This window comes from Panthera pardus, unplaced genomic scaffold, assembly GCF_024362965.1.
Source record: "Panthera pardus isolate Hobbes unplaced genomic scaffold, ASM2436296v1 HiC_scaffold_12, whole genome shotgun sequence".
NCBI lineage: Eukaryota > Metazoa > Chordata > Mammalia > Carnivora > Felidae > Panthera > Panthera pardus.
This window is the reverse complement of record NW_026526677.1, coordinates 8,560,573-8,579,622: the sequence shown is the minus strand read 5'-3', so window position 1 is coordinate 8,579,622 and position 19,050 is coordinate 8,560,573. Positions and strand designations below refer to the sequence as shown.

At 53.5% G+C, this 19,050-nt stretch overlaps 2 protein-coding genes across 4 annotated transcripts in view; one reads left to right on the top strand and one right to left on the bottom strand.

Annotated features, from left to right (window-relative positions):
- Positions 1–8,034, top strand: part of RTN3 (reticulon 3) — a 59,050-nt gene extending 51,016 nt beyond the window's left edge. For all 3 annotated transcript variants that reach the window (XM_053899577.1, XM_053899578.1, XM_053899579.1), the window contains 6 exons: positions 666–873; positions 2,756–2,894; positions 3,331–3,400; positions 4,619–4,665; positions 5,508–5,566; positions 6,991–8,034. In XM_053899577.1, the coding sequence (XP_053755552.1) occupies positions 666–873; positions 2,756–2,894; positions 3,331–3,400; positions 4,619–4,665; positions 5,508–5,566; positions 6,991–7,036 (569 nt within the window). In that variant the 3' untranslated portion in view covers positions 7,037–8,034. The remainder of the gene's footprint in view (positions 1–665; positions 874–2,755; positions 2,895–3,330; positions 3,401–4,618; positions 4,666–5,507; positions 5,567–6,990) is intronic.
- A 1,556-nt stretch (positions 8,035–9,590) lies between these two features.
- On the bottom strand, positions 9,591–18,020 carry ZFTA (zinc finger translocation associated). The gene is made up of 5 exons (XM_053899580.1): positions 17,775–18,020; positions 15,075–15,572; positions 14,133–14,519; positions 13,327–13,878; positions 9,591–13,088 (listed from the first exon to the last, which is right to left on the bottom strand). Exons 1-5 carry the CDS (start codon positions 17,911–17,913, stop codon positions 12,625–12,627), a joined length of 2,040 nt encoding a protein of 679 aa, XP_053755555.1. The 5' UTR covers positions 17,914–18,020; the 3' UTR covers positions 9,591–12,624.
- Between the last annotated feature and the right edge of the window lie 1,030 nt (positions 18,021–19,050).

The window sequence follows — 19,050 nt, the reverse complement described above, 5'->3', positions numbered from 1 at the left end:
GAGACACAGAATCAAGAGCAGGCACCAGGCTCTGGGCTCGAACCCACAAACCATGAGATCATGACCTAAGCAGAAGTCGGACACTTAACTGACTGAGCCCCCCAGGCGCCCTCAGAACTATTATGGTTTAGATAATGATACGGTCCCCTGCCCATAATCCTTCCTGAGTTCTCTTCAGATTAACAGAGAGACTGGTATAATTCGTTGTAACTAATGCTAATAGTTTGGTTTGTTTTTATCCATCACTCTCTCTGGCCCGGCCCAATTTACACATTAGCTTTGGTTTTACAGTGACCAAACGATAATTTATTGGTGTGGTTTGCTTAATTTATTCAACAGTTATCAACACTTTATCACACTTGCTGTACATCCTTTCTGCTGAAACATTTAAAGAAAATGACACTTTACCCCATTGTACTTCAGTAGCCATCTCTAAAGAAATAAGTTTCTAGTTTTTATGAACCTGTCCAGAAACCACAGGAACCTTTTGCAGTGTGAATCATCGCTTCTGATATAATTTGGTTTTCATGTATCAGGTTCTCTTAGAGAGGGGTGTGCCCGCGATTGCAAGCTAGTGTGATGCTTCTCAGGTACGCAGGACACAGCCAAAGAGCGGTGCTGGCCACGTGGCCGCATTTAACCTGTGTTTCCTTTTCTCTCGGCAGTGCACGATCTGATTTTCTGGCGAGATGTGAAGAAGACTGGGTTTGTCTTTGGCACCACACTGATCATGCTGCTCTCCCTGGCAGCTTTCAGTGTCATCAGTGTGGTTTCTTACCTCATCCTGGCTCTTCTCTCTGTCACCATCAGCTTCAGGGTCTACAAGTCTGTCATCCAAGCTGTACAGAAATCAGAAGAGGGCCATCCGTTCAAGTGAGTTGAAGTATCACAAGTAACACTGTAAACTTTAGGGAGGGGGTTTGCTGAGGCCGGTCAGGTCTGTAATTCAAACCTGACAGAGTCAAGAATTATAGGGCCTAAAGCAGCTGATCACTTGCATGAACCATCACCTAAAAACCTGTCACTTAAAAAGTGGCCAAGAACTTTTTGACAAACTTACACTTTAAGGACAAAGAAGACAGTCTAAATTCCTGAGCAGGGTAGAGAGAGCAGGGCCTCCAGGACAGCACTCAGTTACATGGAGTCCCAAGGACATATTTAAGCTTCCACGCAGCTAAATCTTAAAGCACCTTTGAAGTCTAGATACTGAGCCTGCACTCTAGGCGATACCAGAATTTGATGTGTTTGCTCTTAGTTTTGTTACTGATTTCCTTTTTAATTTTCCTTTAGTTTTCTTAATACCAGGAGCAGGTCTTGATGAGATCAGTAGGTCATGCATTTTTAGAATCCGCTTGCTAGCTTTCCTCATTGTGCTGTGATTTTAACAAATGTTTTCCTCACACTTTTCCTTTTGAAAATCTTAGTCTGTAAACATTTTTAACATTAGCAAATAACGGTTTTTTTCAAAACGCCTCTCTTACAAGGAAAGAAACTCTTCTGTGACCTCTCGGGACTGTGACAGAATAGGTGTCTGGCTGCAGCTCTGGTCCTTTTATTTTCTCTTAGTGAAAATAGAACAGATAATTTAAACTGTATGTGGCATTAAAAAAGTTATTGCAAGTTAGTTTTAATAAATCAGTAGGTGTTCAGTGAGGGAATAAATTTTACTGTTTTGCCACAAGCTCAGCTGTCTTAGCAGGGTTTTCCTCTTTTGCATGACAGTGTCGTGGATTTTAAATGTGTATTGCTAAGTCGTATGAATTACAACATCCAGTTTTTGTTATTTTTGTATTTGGTTGTACATATTTTCCTGAATACAAAAAGTAAGCATGCCTGTTCCTTTTCTATGTTTCGAAGACTGTAGGCTCTTTAAGGCAAAAGCAGCCTTCTCCTTCCTGATGTGCCCAGCACATAGCAGAGGGTCTGATACTCAGTAGGCACTCAGTAAGTACTGAGTGAATGAACAAGTCAGGAGCACATGGTTACGTGTCAGTTCTGTAGTGCATCTGGAAACAGACGGAAACAAACCCAGGTCTTTCTGCCTTTTTCTATAGTCGTTTACCCTAGTAAACTCAGTATCTGCACCTTCCTTTTTGTTAACAAATACTTTACAATGCCTCCTTTATCATTTTCAAGTGAGATTCATAGGTATCTACAAACAAAATTTCAAAAATAGACTATAACTATAATATAAAGGAATAAGATAAGCTATTCATAATAAAATAATATGTATCTAGTCAATATTAAACTGCTTGGACATGACTACACGCACAAAATAAATACAGACATCAGGAACTTGCAGTTAGATGTATAATCTCCAGTACAGAGGTAATTTTTCAAAATAGTAAAGCATCTCAGTAAAGTTTAGCATGAACAAAATTCAGTATTAAAAAATTCAGGATGTGTTAAAACTATGGGGAAAATACCTTGTTTTTATATGCTCTGGGCTTTTGATAATTATAAATGGGTTCACGCCTTCATGAATATCCTGTGAGGCAGTGAAAGTCATGCAGGATGTAGGACAACTCTTTATTGTGTAAGAACATCCCACACTTTGTAGACATCTGGCATCTCTGCCTCTGCCCACTGAAGGACAAAGGTGTCCTCTCCTCACCCCGTGACAGCAAAAAATGCCCCTACAGATTTCCAGAATGCGCCCTTGGGGGGGTATCGCGCTCTAAAGAACTGCTCTCCTAACAGAAAGAGATCTTCTTTTTCTTGTCAAATGTATGACTGTTGTTTCTTCTTCTGGAAGAGCCTACCTGGATGTAGACATTACCCTGTCCTCAGAAGCTTTCCATAATTACGTGAACGCTGCCATGGTGCACATCAACAGGGCCCTGAAACTCATTATTCGTCTCTTTCTGGTGGAAGATTTGGTTGACTCCTTGAAGGTTAGTTGTTTCTACAGCTTTTGGTGGTGAGACTGAGGAGAACCAGGGACTAAATTATAATTCAGAAGAAAAACAGTAAACAGGGTTTCCTCACACACAAAAATAAATGTATGCTTCTTGTCTCCTGTATTTGGGACAGAAGTGAAATGGGGATAGGAGTCAATAGGAAGGGTCTCCTGCACCTGAAGAACTTCAGAACAAGGAGAATGTAATTGGCAGAAATACAGTTACAGTCTGAGCTTAAGAGAACTACAGAATTGTCTGCTGCATCCTTCAAATGTATGGTGCAAATGAAGTAACCCTCATTTTGAAATGATTGATGGTATACATCACTGAATTTATGCAGACTCAATTGGCAAGACAAGAATGGCATCAGTTAACCTAAATTTTACATTATGATTATTCCTGCTTAACCCTCTGATGTTGGCTTTCCCAGCTGGCTGTCTTCATGTGGCTGATGACCTATGTTGGTGCCGTTTTCAATGGAATCACCCTTCTGATTCTTGGTAAGGTGACAAGGAAAATGTCTCCATGCTCTTGGAAGTACAGTTAGCCCTTGAACAACACAGGTTTGAACTGCATGGATCATAACACTTATACGTAGAATTTTTGCAGTGCAGTATTATTTATAAATGTATTTTCTCTTAGGATTTTCTAACATTTAGTCTTGTCGTAAGAATACAGTATAGAATACATACAGCATACAAAATATGTGTTAATTGACTGTGTTCTCAGTAATGCTTCTGGCCAACAGTAGGCTGTTAGTAAAGTTGGGGGTGAGGGATCAGCGGTTGTATGCAGATTTTCGACTGCACGGGGTATCAGTGCCCCTAATATCCACAGTGTCAAGGGTCATCCGTGATTGGTAAAAGTAGGAGCAAAGAGAATGCCCAGCGTGTCTCTACTCTTTGCACACGGCCCAGCCTTTAACGTCCATAAACCTTGAACTGGATGTTGAAAGAACCTATGTTTGTGGCCACAGGTTTTTTGAAAGATCCCCAACTATAAAGAAGTATCAAAACAGAAATAAAGGAGAGTTGTCTACATTTGGTTTAAATATGGGGATCTTATAAAAATCATTTTCGGGCACCTGGCTGGTTCAGTTGGTTAAATGTCTGATTCTTGATTTCGGCTCAAGTCACGATCTCATGGTTCATGAGATCAAGCCCCATGTCAGCACAAAGCCTACTTGGGATTCTTTCTGTCCCTCTCTTTCTCTGCCCCTCCCCCCTCTCAAAAATAAATATTTTTAAAGAAGAAATCATTTTCATAATTTGGAAATTATTTGTAATACAAAGAAGGCAGGCAGCCTGTGTACCTATAGCTAACTGTCCTTTTTTTTTTTTTTTTTTTTTTTTTAACGTTTTATTTATTTTTGAGACAGGGAGAGACAGAGCATGAACAGGGGAGGGTCAGAGAGAGGGAGACACAGAGTCTGAAACAGGCTCCAGGCTCTGAGCTGTCAGCACAGAGCCCGACGCGGGGCTCGAACTCACGGACCGCGAGATCATGACCTGAGCCGAAGTCGGCCGCTTAACCGACTGAGCCACCCAGGCGCCCCTATAGCTAACTGTCCTTAATTGAGGGCTCTAGGTAGGATTTCTCATATTGAAGATTCAGGTTTCCCTGTATTTGCTGAGGAAAAATGGTGTGTATTACTTGAGTCTTGGGTCTTTTTGACTGCCTCATATTTATACCTGCCGTGTCCTGTGATTCTCTTACAGCTGAACTGCTCATTTTCAGCGTTCCAATTGTCTATGAGAAGTACAAGGTAAGCACGTATCTGTTTTGAATCGGATAAGCCTGTTGATTATGACTAGTTTCAGTTCACGATTTAGGCATCGAAAGTTTGGAGCAACCATTTTCTAACCCATTTCTGCAGTCTGATTTTATAAGTCAGGAGCCTATATGAAATTGGTAATAGTGGTTTCCTATACCAAGAAAAACTGAATGTTGAGGAGAGAAAAGGGTAGGAAGGAGACTTATTTTTGTGCCTCGCTGCGTCTTTCAAGTTTTAATCAGGTGGATGCATTATCTGTGCAAAAAACTAAGTTGGAAGAAATGCTTAAGTAAATAAAAGCTGGTATCTGAAAAGAAATTTAAACCGTCAAGGCTATTACGGGAATCCCATCAGTGTGGAAAGATGTTTGCATTGTGGAATGCCGTGTGCAGAGCCTTGGTGGATGTGAGAAGGTTATTCTTTGTAGGTTGTCATCCATCAACAGACTTTATTTATGCCTTTTGGTATTAAATGAATTAGTCTTACGTGGGAGCCAAAACACGTTTGTGATTACAGAGTATAGATTAGACTGTTTCTAGTATTCAGAAAATGCTTTACTCCAGTGTCTCTAAAGGAAACACCTAGCAAGTAAGACCTTAGCAAAAGAAATGAGTGATTTTTACTTCCAACAGAGTATGAGGTGTTTGTGGCATAATTTAAATTCTGAAACCTTACGTTTTTAAAATATATTTTTTTAAACGGGACATTTTCATTTCGCAGAGTATTCATTACTATTTTTTTAAAAAATTATTAAACTGGACAACAGAACGTTACCTTCAGGGAAATTGTTAATCTGTGTGTTGCCGTAACTGAGTCTCTTTCCTTCCTTAAAGACCCAGATTGATCACTATGTTGGCATCGCCCGCGATCAGACCAAGTCAATTGTTGAAAAGTAAGTATGCTTAAGTTCCACATTTTATTATGACATGTGTGTTTTTCCCCAATTAATTTTAGCCTCCTCTGTAAAATACTGACTCAGAGAAAGTAATTTTCACCCTGAAGAAAAAATGTTGGTTAATAGTTTGATTTTATTAGAAATTATTTCATCTGCTTCCTTAAAAAAATATCCTTTGTGTCTTAGACTAAAAAGAATCAATGGAATTAGAACCTTTGCCTTTTTGAATTGGCCTTTCAGTGTTCGTGGTTGCCAGCTCACATGCATCTATTTTCACGTGTATCAATTTTAAGCCAAACTCTTCCCTCTCTTTTCAGAAATAAGAGATTTACTAAAGAAATGACTCAAGGTGCAAAGCTACCTCTTTTCTAAAACTACCAAATCCCCGTTTTCTGTTTTCTTAAACCAATTTAATATTAAAATCAAGTAGTAATAAAATACTGGTAGACATTTTTATGACTCCCTCTATCAAGGAACCATTTGGGGTTTTTTGGAGTTTTTTAAATTACTTAACAGTAAACACTAAGGAACCCATACTTTTAATTAAAATATTAACATTTTTCCATATTCAGACATTTAAGAAACAAAACCTCAAAAGCAGTTATATCTCTTTCGTGCTCTCCCCACCCCCAGTTCCAGTCCCTTTCATATCCCAGATTTTAGTGCTTTTTCTAAAACCGACTCTATGCACACAACTTGGGCTTGATGCCAGGGTCTTTACTTGCTCTTCCGCTTTTTTAGGTATACGTTGGAGCTAAAACCAGGCAAGGACAGTTAGCACAAATATGTATCTGGTTGCTGTTCGCTCCTCATTGGGAAAGATGGTCATAGCTTAGCTTTTAAACCTTGGTTAAAAAGGTCTTGGTTAGTCCCTGCTGGAGTGGCTTCGACACTGGTGTGTGAATGACCTCAGTGATGGGTAACCTTGATGCACAAAATAAAGGGTAGCTTTGGTGTCTGGTGAGGGGCTGGGAACTGTCGCCTGCTCCTGTCGTCTTTTTATATGTCACCTCGACCCTTGACTCTCGGTTCCTTTGGGGCACTAGTGGGTAACCTCGTATTCCCAGAGAAATGGGCTCTTGCACTGCCGGGGTGGAGAACATAGGAGGCATTATGCCCAGATACCCCTTATTCTCCTCTGGAACCCCCCGTGAAGGGGCCAGGAGGTGCAAGCAGTGAAACAGGACAGGGAGCTGGCATGGTGGCAGGGAGAGGGGATGGATCTTTGTGGACCCCTCAGCTCGTCCCAGACCGGCCTCGGCCCCTGCCTCTTTTCATCCAGAGTAAGCCTGTTGGGAATGGGAGGGTAAGTTTCCACAGTGCTCCAGCAAGTTCAGGACTGTCTTCCAGTGTCACTGTTAAAGTAAAAACCTAGAACCAATGTCTGTCTTTTCACCTTCTCTTTTTTCTTTCTTCAATAGGATACAAGCAAAACTCCCAGGAATCGCAAAAAAAAAGGCAGAATAAGTACATGGAAACCAGAAATGCAACAGTTACTAAAACACCACTTAATAGTTATAACGTTATTACTTGTACTATGAAGGAACGTGCTCCGTGTCAGCTCGAGCCTGCATTCCAAGCTTCTTTTTCTTAATTTGGTGTTTTCTCCCCTCCTTTCCCTTTACCCTCAGTATCAAGCACAAGAATTGTTGGACTTCAAAAAGAACTGATATCTTAGGACCCAAAAGAATAAAGAAAGAATCTAATAGGGTAAATCAGTACCTTAATGGTGGTGGGGCTTTTACTTGGAGCTTGAAAGGGGAGAGGTTGGAGGTCAAGGAGAAAATGAAAGGTAAAGCACTGCTCTTGGATCCTGCTATCCAGTTTTCAAGGACTAGTCTTACGCAGCTTCCCGTCAGTCTTACCCTTATTTTTAAGTTAAGAAATGATGATTAACTTATGAGGAAATTATCCGGGGACAAGAGTGGGATTCCTTCCCACGGGTCTTTGGCAGCTCTCTGACCCCATCTTCCTGCCCCACAGTGTGAGCGGCTGCTCCTGACATTCCTCTTCTTCACGTAATGATAGAACTTCCAAGTCTATGAATAACTTGTAGGTGATAGTGTGCATTCCTGATTCCCAGAATGCCATCTGGTAACCAAGGTTGGAACCGGAAAGTGGGACTGTGAAGGCCCTCCCTCTCCCGCTCATCCCTAGAAAGGAAAGTTCCCGCCATTTGGGAGGGTGGTGTCTGTGTCGTTTCTTGTGGGCACCAGTTCTGAGCTTTAGTTTGAGAACTCATTCCTGAATGTGCTTTCCTCCTCCTTCCCTGCCCACCTCACCTCGAGTTTAATAAATATGGTTGTACTTTTCTTATTATGAAATAAATGTCTGTAACTGCTGTAAACTTGTTAGAGAAAAAAAATAATCTGCATGTGGGCTCCTCAGGTGTTGAGTTGTTGTAATCCTGTCTCAGTCCGTGGGGGGGAAACATTCTCAAGAGGTGAATACAGAAACAAAAGGCCTTTTTTGCTGTTGTCTTTTCTCTGCAGCTTCCTCCTTCCCATGCCACATCCTTACCCCGTGCTCGTCATCTTACCCTAAGCACCAAAGCCAAGCTGGCTTGAGAGGAGATTGTGTGTGTCTGTGGTGGAGAAGCCAGAGGTTAGTGTGAGGAAGTGCATTCTGTGGTTCACAGGGAGCTTTGACTTTGAGGCTAGCTTACGGGTGTGTGTTACGGTTCGCGGCTCCTTCGGCTTCAGGCGCGTGAAATGTCTTAGCGCCTCTGCCATGGCCCAGGGTGCTCCTTCTGAGAGTGCTTTCCCCGAAGCGTTAGGTAAAGGCGACCAGGCAGGGCCAGCTTGTGTTGATGGACTCCGTGCACCATTGAAAGCTAACAGAACAACCCAGACCGACATCAGACGGAGGGCGATCGGGAATCTGATTCCTGTTGAGACCGATCAGCGTCTTTGTCCCCTTCCAACATGAAAATTCAGTCAACTTGAAAGAAAAGTCGTCTGAGCTCCTTCAGGTTGTAAACTCCTAGTCATGAGGGAATGTGCGCTGGTGACTTTAAAGTAAGGGCTATAGTGTTTGACGGTCCCAAAGCAGTGCAACTCTGTAGAAGGTAGTGGAAATTTTCTTTCTACTGTTTTGGAGAAGTTACTTCAGCATTTAGATGGGTAAAAGGTACCCTTGCCTTACTCCATTTTCCTATTTTCTTAGCCCTCTTTCCTTTTGAATTTTTAAGCTGATTTCATGTCAGAGTCAGAAACATACTCTCCATCCTATCTTACGCCCTCCCAGGAAGTCAGTGCACTGATCAACTTTTTGGGCTTCCCCTCCAAAGGACCCTTTTCTGCACTGGAAGCCTCCACACCTAGCTGTTTTGTTTTGTTACTGCTGTATTTAGGTAATTGGACAGATCTTTGTGCCACACAGGAGTTGTTTTTTTTTTTTTCTTAAGAAAAACCCATAGGTGAAATATTACTAATGAAACTGTGTGTGCGTGTATGTGCGTGCAACATAAAAATACAGTAGCACCTAAGGAACTTGAATCTTGGTTCCTGTAAAACTGCAAATTGATGTGTTATTAATAAAAAAAAATTGAAAGAAAAAAAAACCACAGTGACTGCGGTGTCATTCTGCTAACTTTATTCTTTATACACAGTTTGGGTAAAGTAAGAACCAGGCTTCCACCGGCCCCCATCCCCACTCCACCTTTGAGGCTTTAAAAAGCACCTACTAGTTGATACTGGTCATAGTTCCCAAGGTTGCAGAATTTCCATCGTAGAGCAAAGCTGTGCATTTGGTTTCTGAAAGATCACGGAGACCCTCTGAGAGGTGACCTTAGGAAGATGAGGAGTGGGAGGGGCCAGAGGGTCTGTTGTCCCGGTTCAGCCTCACACCAACCTAGGAGGGTTTCCCGTCTGCAACATGAAGCAGCCTATAAATCAGAGCCACCGTGTGCTTGAGTCACCATGGAAAGCAGACACTACATACATCAGGTCTTTGCTCAAAGAACTGTCATCACTTCAGGTTTTTTCTTCCCCCAAAACTAAGGCTGCCATGACCCTTAAGCTGGATTTTAAAAATTTATTCAACATACCTCTTAGAAAACTTAGGCTGAAATTTTTAAAAAATAACTGATGCAAACAACTTCACAAATACACATACAAATGTTCGAGTAATGTCACTAACATGGTATATAAATATGGATTCAGAGTAACATTTACATATTGGCCATAATAGCAAGCATACCATTAACAAAAACTTCATGAAGAAACTTCACCTGTTCATGTCAGACTTCCCAAGGCAAGGAGGAGGCACCTAGAGAGGAGGACCACCTAACCCCCCTGACCCCTAACCCAAGAGGCCATGGCCGCCGTCAAAGCAGGAATCACTACGGTGGCACTCGGGTCACTGGGGCTTAGATCTTCAGCTCCATGATCACTGGAGGGCTTATCAGAAAGGACTGCTGGGTGCCGCCCATTTCTGATTCATCAGGGTGGGGCCCAAGGATTTGCATCTCTAGTAGGTTCCTAAAGTGATGCTGAAGCTACCGGTCCCCGTGGCCACACTTTGGGAACCCGTGGAGTGCTTGGGGCTGCCTCTCCATGAAGACTTTGACTCCTGTCTTCCTAAGGCCTCTCTCCCTGCCTATCAAGGGGAAAAGCCATTCCTAACCAGCTCTCTGTCCTGGCTGACCTGAACTTGGGCAGCGGGCTTGGGTGACCAGAATAGGTCACCTCACTTTGCCTACTGTTTCTGAACAGGCAGGGTAGTAAAAGTGGTAAAATATTCGTTCTGGATCTGAAAACAACATGCACGAAGGAAAATAAAAGAATGGCAGTGCCCAGCCTGGTGCCATCTGCAATCCCTGTTCTCAAGCTTTTAATACTGTCTCAAAAACCCTGGGAGTTTCAAACACACTGGGAATTCACTTTTCAGTCAACCGACAGCTCATGCAGGATTTCCTGAATCGCTGGTGGCATTTGCAACAAAACCCAGAGAATACCAGAGCCCTTGCCCTACCGGAGAGGCCGTGGGACAGGTGTCAGCCCCACTTGTGGGGTTCTGATGAAGACTGCCGCCCCAACCCGGGAGCTGAGGCCTGTGGTGGCCTGGAGACTGCTCGTTCCCAGGAGGCGTGCAGTTCTTTGCCATCCCCAGGTCACGACTGCACTGAAACGGCCTGCAGCACCCAGCATGTGCCATCCTTTGGCAGGCCTAGTGGGAAAAGAAATTGTACGAATTTACAGAGACTGGGAGGCAGTGTGGTGTAGTGCAAACAACACTGAATTGGGAGTCGGGATTTCCATTCTAGTTCTATACTGTTCCTACCTGGCTGTGTGATCATTTCAGTTTCTGTCCTTCACTACCTTATCTGGGAAAGGGGTTAAGGGGGCAGGTACTGGTTGATCTCCAAGGTCTTGCCAGCTTTGACAATCTTGAATTATATAAAAATGCTATAAAATCCGTGGTATAAAATCCAATTCCCAATCAGGAAGAGTCCAGGGGACTGGGCCTGAGGCACTTGAACCTTGGGCTCTGGCCTGGGGGTGCTGGGATGAGGAAGGGCTTCCTCTTTGCACTGGGCTTTCCCACCCACCCACAGAGGCCGGCCCTGGCCCCAAGTGCCAGGGCCCCTCCACCTCCAGACCCAACCCTCAAGTCCGCCCACTCACCTCCCCACTCTCAGGCTTTAAGACCAAAGGAACCGGCCTGGCTATGTGAAGAGCAGACACTGGGGCCCGGAGACTTGAGGACAGGCCCCGGAGGAGGGTCACACATTAGTGTGGGATGTTTGGGGTCCCCCAGCCCCACCTCTGTCCTCACTCCTTCCTGTAGGTCCTTCCTCCACCACCTCACAGCTTATCTCTGATACACGTATAATAAATAAGACATTTGCACATAAGGGTGAATGGGACAGCTCGCTCCCCGCCCCTCCCCCTTTCATATAAAAGCATTAAATACAGTTTCAAAATAAAATACAAAGAGCAAAAAGGGCCTGATCTCGGGGCCACCTGTTCTCCACAGGAGAATGAATCTACACATCCCACTCGGACCTGCCTGGGAGATCGCGGGGCCCCTTCCCGGCCCCACTGGGCCTGGCGCTGCCGCGGGTTAGAGAAAGGAAGGCCGAGGCCCGGCCCCAAGCCCTTGGGTGCTGAGAATGGGTGGCACGTCCACCGTGTACAAAGGGGGACAGGAAGGGACGGGAATAGAACGCCAACTGCCGGGACCTCCAGTGCCCCGGGCTCGGACTGTCGGGGAACGATAGAGCAGGAGTGCCTGACTGAGTTTAGGGGGGAAACGGAGGCCTTCAGAGCAGGAGAGGAGCAAAGAAGAAAAGTGCTAATCCCTTTACAAGATCGGGGCCCGGGAGGGCGTGGCAGGAGCGGAGGAGGCGGGAGGGGCCGCGGGGCGCACCGTCCCCAGAGCCCGCCTGGGAGGGCTGGCGCAGCTGCCGGAGCCCCAGCCCAGCTCCGCCCCCGCCTCCGGGACGCCCGCCCGCGGTCCCTGGTGTCCTCGCCGCCCGGGGGTGGGGCTCCCGAGCCCCGCCGCCCCGCCCCCCGCTGGAAGCCCTCGTCCGCAGTCCTGGCCTCCGAGCGGCCGCGAATACCAATGAGGTCCCGGCGGCAGCCGCCCGCGACCCCGGGGACCGTGCCTGCCCGCGTGCAACGCCGCGGGGAACTGGGCCCCCGCCCAGGGACGGCGCCGGCGCGGCCTTCCTGCCCTCCCCCCAACCCTTGGGGCCCTAATACTGACTGTCGGCACCCCCACCCCGGCCCGGCGCGGGGCCGGGGTTGGAAACCCAACGTGCACACGCTCGGAGGCCAAGGTGGCCTTTCGGGAAACGTGGGGCCCAGCGCGGGGGAGGGCCAGGGCTCCGGATCCGAAGCGAGCGCGCGCTTCCCGCAGCGCACCGACCGGCCCCGGGGGGGGGGGGGGGTGCTCCTGGGCACCGAGCGGAAGCCGGCGACCCCACCCAATTCCTATTTCCGCCCGGCCCGGCCAGCGGGGGGGCAGCTGCGGCGGTCAGTGCCGCGGGAAGCTGGGCGTCCCGGCCCGAGGGCCGGCCGAGCACAGGGCCGAGCCGCCCCGCGAGCCCGCTACGCGCGACAAATGGCGCCCGCTTTGAGGTCCGCGCCGCCGTCGCGCGGCGCCGGAGCCGGCGGCCCGAAGCCCTCGTGGCCGTAGCAGCGCAGCGCCGCCTCCTCGTAAGCCTCCAGGATGGTCTGGCGCTCCTCGGGCGTGAAGTCCATGGAGAAGGGGTGCACCTGCAGGATGTGCCGCTTGATGGTGCTGACCTTGAGAGTGGCCAGCGCGCCCCCGCACACCATGCACACCAGGCCGCGCCGGCTGCCGTCGTAGTCCATCAGGTACTCGCCCCGCCAGCGCGGCTGGTAGTTCCGCCGCTGCTCTCGGCTGCGGGGCGGGGGCGGAGGCGGCGGCGGCGGCGGCGGAGGGGGCAGCGGCGGGAAGGCGAGTCCCCCGGGCTCCTGGCCGTCCTCGTCGTCGTCCTCTTCCTCCGCGGGCCGTTCCGACGGCTCCCCTGGGGAGAGCGGGACGTCGCCTAGGAAGGGACAAAGGACCGCACTGGAGCCGGCGGAGGGCGAGCCGACCGCGTCCAGGGTCTCGGCTCCACGACCGCCCGCCTCGGCCCTCCGGGCCCATCCTCCCCGGCCTCCCCTTCAGCCTTCCACTCTCCCCACCCCCTCCCACCCCGGCACTCCCAGCCTTCGCTCCCTGCCTGGCCCGGGTCCCTGCCCCCACTCTCCCGCGCCACCTGCTCTGGCCCTGCGCCAGCTCACCCCACCACTCCTCCTCCGGCTCCTCCTCCTCTTCCCCTCCCCCCTCCTCGGAGGCTGCGGCTGTGCCGGGGGCGGCAGGGTCCCTGGGGGACTCGGGGCGGGGCAGCCCCAGGGCCAGCAGGTGAGCGGCCTGCTCGCTCCACTCCTGGGCGATAAGGGCCTTAACAGGCCCGCTGAGGCGCGTGGAGCCCGGGTGGCGCTGGCGGATGTGCCGCTGGATGGTGCTCATCTTGAGCGAGGCCAGCGCGCCCCCGCACACCATGCACACCAGGCCGCGCCGGCCGCCGTCCAACTCCATGAGGTACTCCAGCCGCCAGCGCTCCTGGTGGCGGCGGCGGTGGTCACGGCCCCGCGGCGACCGGCCCGGGACCCCCACCCTCTCGCCCTCCTCCTCCTCCTCCTCCTCCTCTGCCGGCCCGGGCCTCTCAGGGACCCCGCCAGCCTCTTCCTTTTTTACGTCTGGGGGACTGAGATCCTGAGAGGATAGGGCTCCGGCAGTGGGGGCGGGGTCCCGGCTCTTTCTGGTCAGGTCCTGGGGGACGAGGTCGTCGTCTGTTGGGGAAGGGGTGAGGGAGAGGGGCTCAGCCTGGGGGCAGGGTTGCCCTTACCCACGCAGAGGGGTCCTCACCCCAGCCCCTGTCTAGAAGCCCCAGCCGGTGTGGGTGTGGGTGTGTGTGTGCCTGTCTGCGGGTGGGTGAGTGTGGGTGTGGGTGTGGAGAGGAGTCCCTCCCGGTTTTGGCCACAGGCCCCACTTTGCAGCCCTAATATGGGGGAGGGGGGTCTCGGCCCAGGGATGGGCCTCGCACCTGGTGGGGACCGAGTGAGCTCAGACAGTGTCTCGGGCTGGCCTCCCCAGGCTTGCAGCAGGGCGCTGCGCTGGGGGCCGCTGAGCCCCAGGGAGCTGGGGTGCACCTCCAGCACGTGGGCGCGGATGTCATCCAGGTGCAGGCTGGGCAGTGCCCGGCCACAGGCCATGCACACCAGCCGGTTCCCCCGAGGGTCATAGTCCATGAGACACTCTGCCCGGAACCAGTTCTGCAGGGACTCCTTCAGCCTCCGCTCCAGCCGCCGGGCCCCCAGCCCCCTGCTGCCCCCGGCCCTCCGGGAGGCTGACAGGCGCCGACGCCGAGCCCGGGGTGCCACTGGGCCCCCTCGCCGCTGGCATCGGCCGCCCTCACCAGCTGGGGCTTTGCCTGAAAGGGTCGGAGCGAGGTTAGGAACCGAGACGCTGGCGATCCAGGGAGCTCCCCGCGGCAGCCAGGTCCTCCACAAGCCTCTCCCTCGCTCGGGCTCTGCCTAACCTTCGGCCTTCTCGCCCTCTCCCCCCATGCCTTGACTCCTTCACCTCCGAACCTGCCTGCACACAAACCCGAAGCCCCACCCGCTCCTCCCGGAGACCCAGATTCTGGCCCCTTCCCCGGACTTCACTGTCAGGCCGGACCTTTCCAGCACCCTCTCCTCCCAGCCTTCCCCCCCCCCCCCCGCCCATCCCCCCACCTCCAGTCTCCTTGAACCTTCTACATCCGCAGAACGCCGAATCTCTCTCGGGGGGGATGCGGGAGACCCCCTCACCTCACTGTCCCTCCCCCAGTACTGTACGGTAAGGGCAGTAAGCAGACCCCACCCAAAAAAGAGCAGTGACTGGCTCAGGAAAATCCGTTCGTTGGCTGGGGAGGCGGCCCCACCCGGCCCCGGGCCCCGGCCCCACCTGCCACCCCCCGCCCCTGCCTCTCCAAGTCCTGCGTTACCTGGGCCCTTGGGCGGGCAAGCTTGCAGGCTGGCCCCCTCCTCCTCCTCTTCCTCTTCCTCTTCCTCCTCCTCCTCAGCCCCCTGGGCCCCCAGGCCCTCAGACTCTCCACAGGCCCCCAGCCCCAGGTGGGCATCCCAGCTGTTGCTGATGACTTCCTTCTCCCGGGGGCTCCAATGCAGGGAGTAGGGGTGCTTTTGGCGGATGTGCCGCTTGATGGTGCTGAGCTTGAGGGTGGCCAGGGAGCTGCCGCACACCATGCACACCATGCCGTGCCGGGCGGGGTTGAAGTCCATCAGGTACTCCAGCCGCCAGTGGTCGTGGTAGTAGCGCCGGTGGTCGCGGCCGGGGATGCGGCTCTTTCCGGGCCTCGAGGCCCGGGCCTCACAGTGGTCTGAGTATTTCCTGCCTGAAGATGCCGGTCCCCTGGCCCTGGAGGAGGGCAGGGGGGCACTCCCCCAGGACCCCAAGGCACCCCCTTCCAGCTGAAGATCTTGCCCTGAAGAGGGGGGGGGGGGGAAAGGGAGACAGTTTTTCAATGTCCGATTTCCAGGGAAAGAACCCAGGCTGGGATTTTGCAGAGAAAGGGAGGCGGGGGAAGGGTCGTTCAGGGGCAGGAAAAGGATGGCAACAGCAACTAGAGGGATGTGGGAGAGGCGGGAGTCAAAGCATTGGCCCCTTTATGAAGAGTGAGGACCCTTTAAGAGAGGGCCAAGAACGAAGGGATACGAGGGGCGAGCTCTGACTTTTTTTTTTAAAAATGAGGTGAAGGCCAAGCAGGCAGCTGGCTCTCTGTGGCACCCTGTTTGGAGGAGGGCTGTAAGAGCGAAGCCAGGAGAGCAGCACGCCGGGGCGGTTCCGGCCAGAGCAGAGCGGGCAGTGGGGCGAGAAGAACAAAGGGGGCATCTGTCTGCATCCAGGGCTGCACACAGGACCCACCCGTCTGAGGCCCCAGCCAGGAGGGCCCCACCCAAAGATCTTCCCCCTTTTTCCAATGATGCCTCCAATGCAGCCTTCTGAGAGTCCCATTTTGGGGGGTGCTAAGCATCGTCGGCTCCCCAAATACAGGCACCCACGGGAGGGATCCCCAAGACAAAGCTGTCAACACCTCCAGGGAAAGGAGTTTCTAGGACCCTGACTTCCCTAGAGTCTGGGAGAGCCGACCACCCTGCAAGGGGACCGGCAGGAGGGCCACCAAAGTGGCTACTGAAGATTCTGCGGAAGGGAGTGGCCACCACCCACTGGAGCCCATTAAGTCTTTCTGGGGATTTATTTTTTGCTCTGGCAGAGAGCCGGCCACTGCCCAGCAATCAAGGGGCAGGCACTGGAGAGGCCCAAGCACAGCACACTACCCCGGTGGTGTTGCCTTTGGCCAAACAGGCAGACACCCGAAGCGGTCCCCCACCTTCCTTGCAGTTTGGACCCTATTTTATTTAGAAAAGGGTTTCCTGGCCACATAAGCTGAATGGACAAGTGTGGTCATGCTCCCTCTGGAGAATCTCAGGGTCAGAGAAACAAAAGACAGGACCAGAGAGGACTCCTGTCACCATTGTGGTGTTTGCTTGTTTTGATTTCGGTAGATCCAGAGGAAAAAAAGCAGTGGCTTCAAAGTCAGAGACCTCGGTTCCAGTATGGTTTCACCGGTAACTTGCTCTGTGATCTTTGATAGGTAGTGTGGCTCTCTGGGCCTAAGCCTCTTTGTCTGAAAAGGCACTGGATGGCTAGCTGGTCTCTAAGCATCCTTCCAGCGCTGGATCTATGCTAGTCTAAGGTGGATTGGCCCTTTAAGAGCCCAAAAAAGGGGAGGAGCTGAGATTCTTTAAAAACAAAAGGGGATGGGGAGTTTCTGGGAGGGGAGCTCGAAGATTAGGGCAGAGTCTCCCTAGCCTGGACAGAACCGTCACGGGTCTTAAGGCGCTGACCCTTCAGCAGGGGAATGAAGAAACAGTGTCCTCTGGGAGAGAACGGGGAGGACGGGCTGGTCCTACTATAGCTGACAAATTGTGGCAAAATTTTCCGAAAAGAAGGGAGGCGATAACGCGCGGACGGGAGGGGTATCTGCCTTTGTGAGCGAGCCCATCCCTTTAGAAACTGCCCGCGGTGGGTTAGGTAGTGGTGGGTCCCCCCACCCCCCACCCCGAGGCGCAAGCCAAGCTCTTTCCTAGAAAGAACATGGGGAAAAAGAAAAAGGATTCCTGTCTGCAAGCAAGGCCACAGGAGGGGAGGAGCAGCGCGACTTAAAGCAGCGGAGTTCCCAGCTCAGCTCCTCTAGGGGAAAGCCCCCCGAAAGCGACCCATAGTCTGGGCAGACTTTTAAGAGACAGCCGGATAAGGGAGACCACCTGGGAGTCTGAAAGAGAAAGGGGCGGGGGCGCAAGTCCAAGAGCCTACAGCGCGCGCCCCACGGCGCCTGGCCAGGCCCTTTGGGGACCCTTCGGCCTGGTCTCTGAGGCGGGGGCCGCGGGGCCCTTTAAGGGGGAGGGAATCCGCCCGAGCCCCGCGGGCGGACCCCGGGAGCTGGGCGGGGGGCTCCCCCGCTGGCCCTGCAGCCGCGATCCGCGCCCGCCAGGTGGCGCCCCCGGCCGCCCTGCCCGCGTCCCCCCCTTTGTTCGGCGGCGGAGAGGGGCCCGGAGCCCGGAGCCGCAGCCCTCCCCTCCCCCATGCCGGGGCCCCCGCCCGAGCCGCCGGCCCCAGCTCTTACCGCCGTCGTCCTCCTCGGGTTCCGCGCCGCCGCTCGATCCGGCGGGCGGCAGCCGTCGGCCCCGTGCCGAGGCCGCTGCTGGCCCGGGGCCGCCCCTGCCGCCGCCGCTCCGGCTCCGGTGGTCCCCGCCGGGCTCCATGCGCTGCGCTGCGGAGCGGGGCCCCGGGGCGGCGGGGCGCGGGGCCGCGGGGCCGGCGGCGGCCCGCGCGGGGCGCTCGGTGCTCGGGGCCCCGGGGCGCGGGGCGCATGCACGGGGCGGCTGGCCGCACGGACGGCTGGCTGCTCGCTCGGCGGCGCGGGCTGGACCGGGGTGGGGACTCCTGTCTGGGGCCCCTGGGGCTCCTTTAAGGGCTCCTGGGTAAATTTAAAGGGGCCGCGCGCTATTTCCTCCTGCCAGCTCGCGGGGGGCTGGGGGGGAGAGGCGGGAGGCGACGAGCTGGCCCGAGGCTCCGCAGCCGGCGCCCGCCCCGGACGTTGGGAGCACAGACCTCGCCGCCCTCGCGGGCCCGCACCGCCGCCTCCGAGGCTCCGGTCCCGGCTCCTGAAGGGTCACCGAAGTGGCGAGGGGAGCCCGCGTCCGCTGCGACGCGCTTCCACCCGGGCTCTGCTCGCAGCCGCTGCCCCCTCGGGGCATCTCAGCGCCCGGCTCCCTGCACCCGCGCCGGCCGGGGATCGCCCGGTGGGAGGCCCGGGTCCCCGCCGGGGCCGCCTCCGCCCGCGCGAGCTGGACGCGGGCCCCAGAGCGGACGCGACTGGCAGGGGCCCCAGATGGCCGCGGCCCCGCCGAGAGGGTGGAGCCGCGGGGGCGGCCGCGCCCCCTCCCGCGGGAGCCGCCCCGGAGCGCCGGGAGTTCGGGCTCCTCCATTGGAGGCGCCGACCGGGCGAAGCTGCCCCGGAGCCGGCCGGGGGCGGGGGCCGCAGAGACCCAGGCCGGGAAGAGGGGGCGCGCGGTAGACACGGGGGGAGCCAGCTGTGCCGGGGCCCGACGCTGCGGGACGGAGGGGGCCCCAGACTGCAAGCCGGGAGGAGAAGGCGTGTGCCGCCGTGACTCAGGCTCTGGCCCCCGGAGGCCTGGGGGTGCCCTTGACGCAGCCCCAGGACCCCCGCCGGCCCGAGGAGGCGAAGAACGCTGACCCCGGGCGGGGGGTCGGGCACCTGGGGACGGGCGCCACCACGGCTGGGAAGCGCTGGGGCGGACCCTGGCTGCGAGCCCCCGGACGCCTCGGGGGCCCCAGCTCCCCAGGATGCGGAGAGAAGGGACCCCCCGAGAAGCGGT

Excerpts from the sequence above, each read along its gene's own strand:
- ZFTA (XM_053899580.1), bottom strand. The coding sequence starts at position 17,913 with ATGGAGCCCGGCGGGGACCACCGGAGCCGGAGCGGCGGCGGCAGGGGC. Across the intron at positions 14,520-15,074 it reads TTGCCCGCCCAAGGGCCCAG|GCAAAGCCCCAGCTGGTGAG; the intron begins GTAACGCAGGAC and ends CGACCCTTTCAG. Across the intron at positions 13,879-14,132 it reads GCTCACTCGGTCCCCACCAG|ACGACGACCTCGTCCCCCAG; the intron begins GTGCGAGGCCCA and ends CTTCCCCAACAG.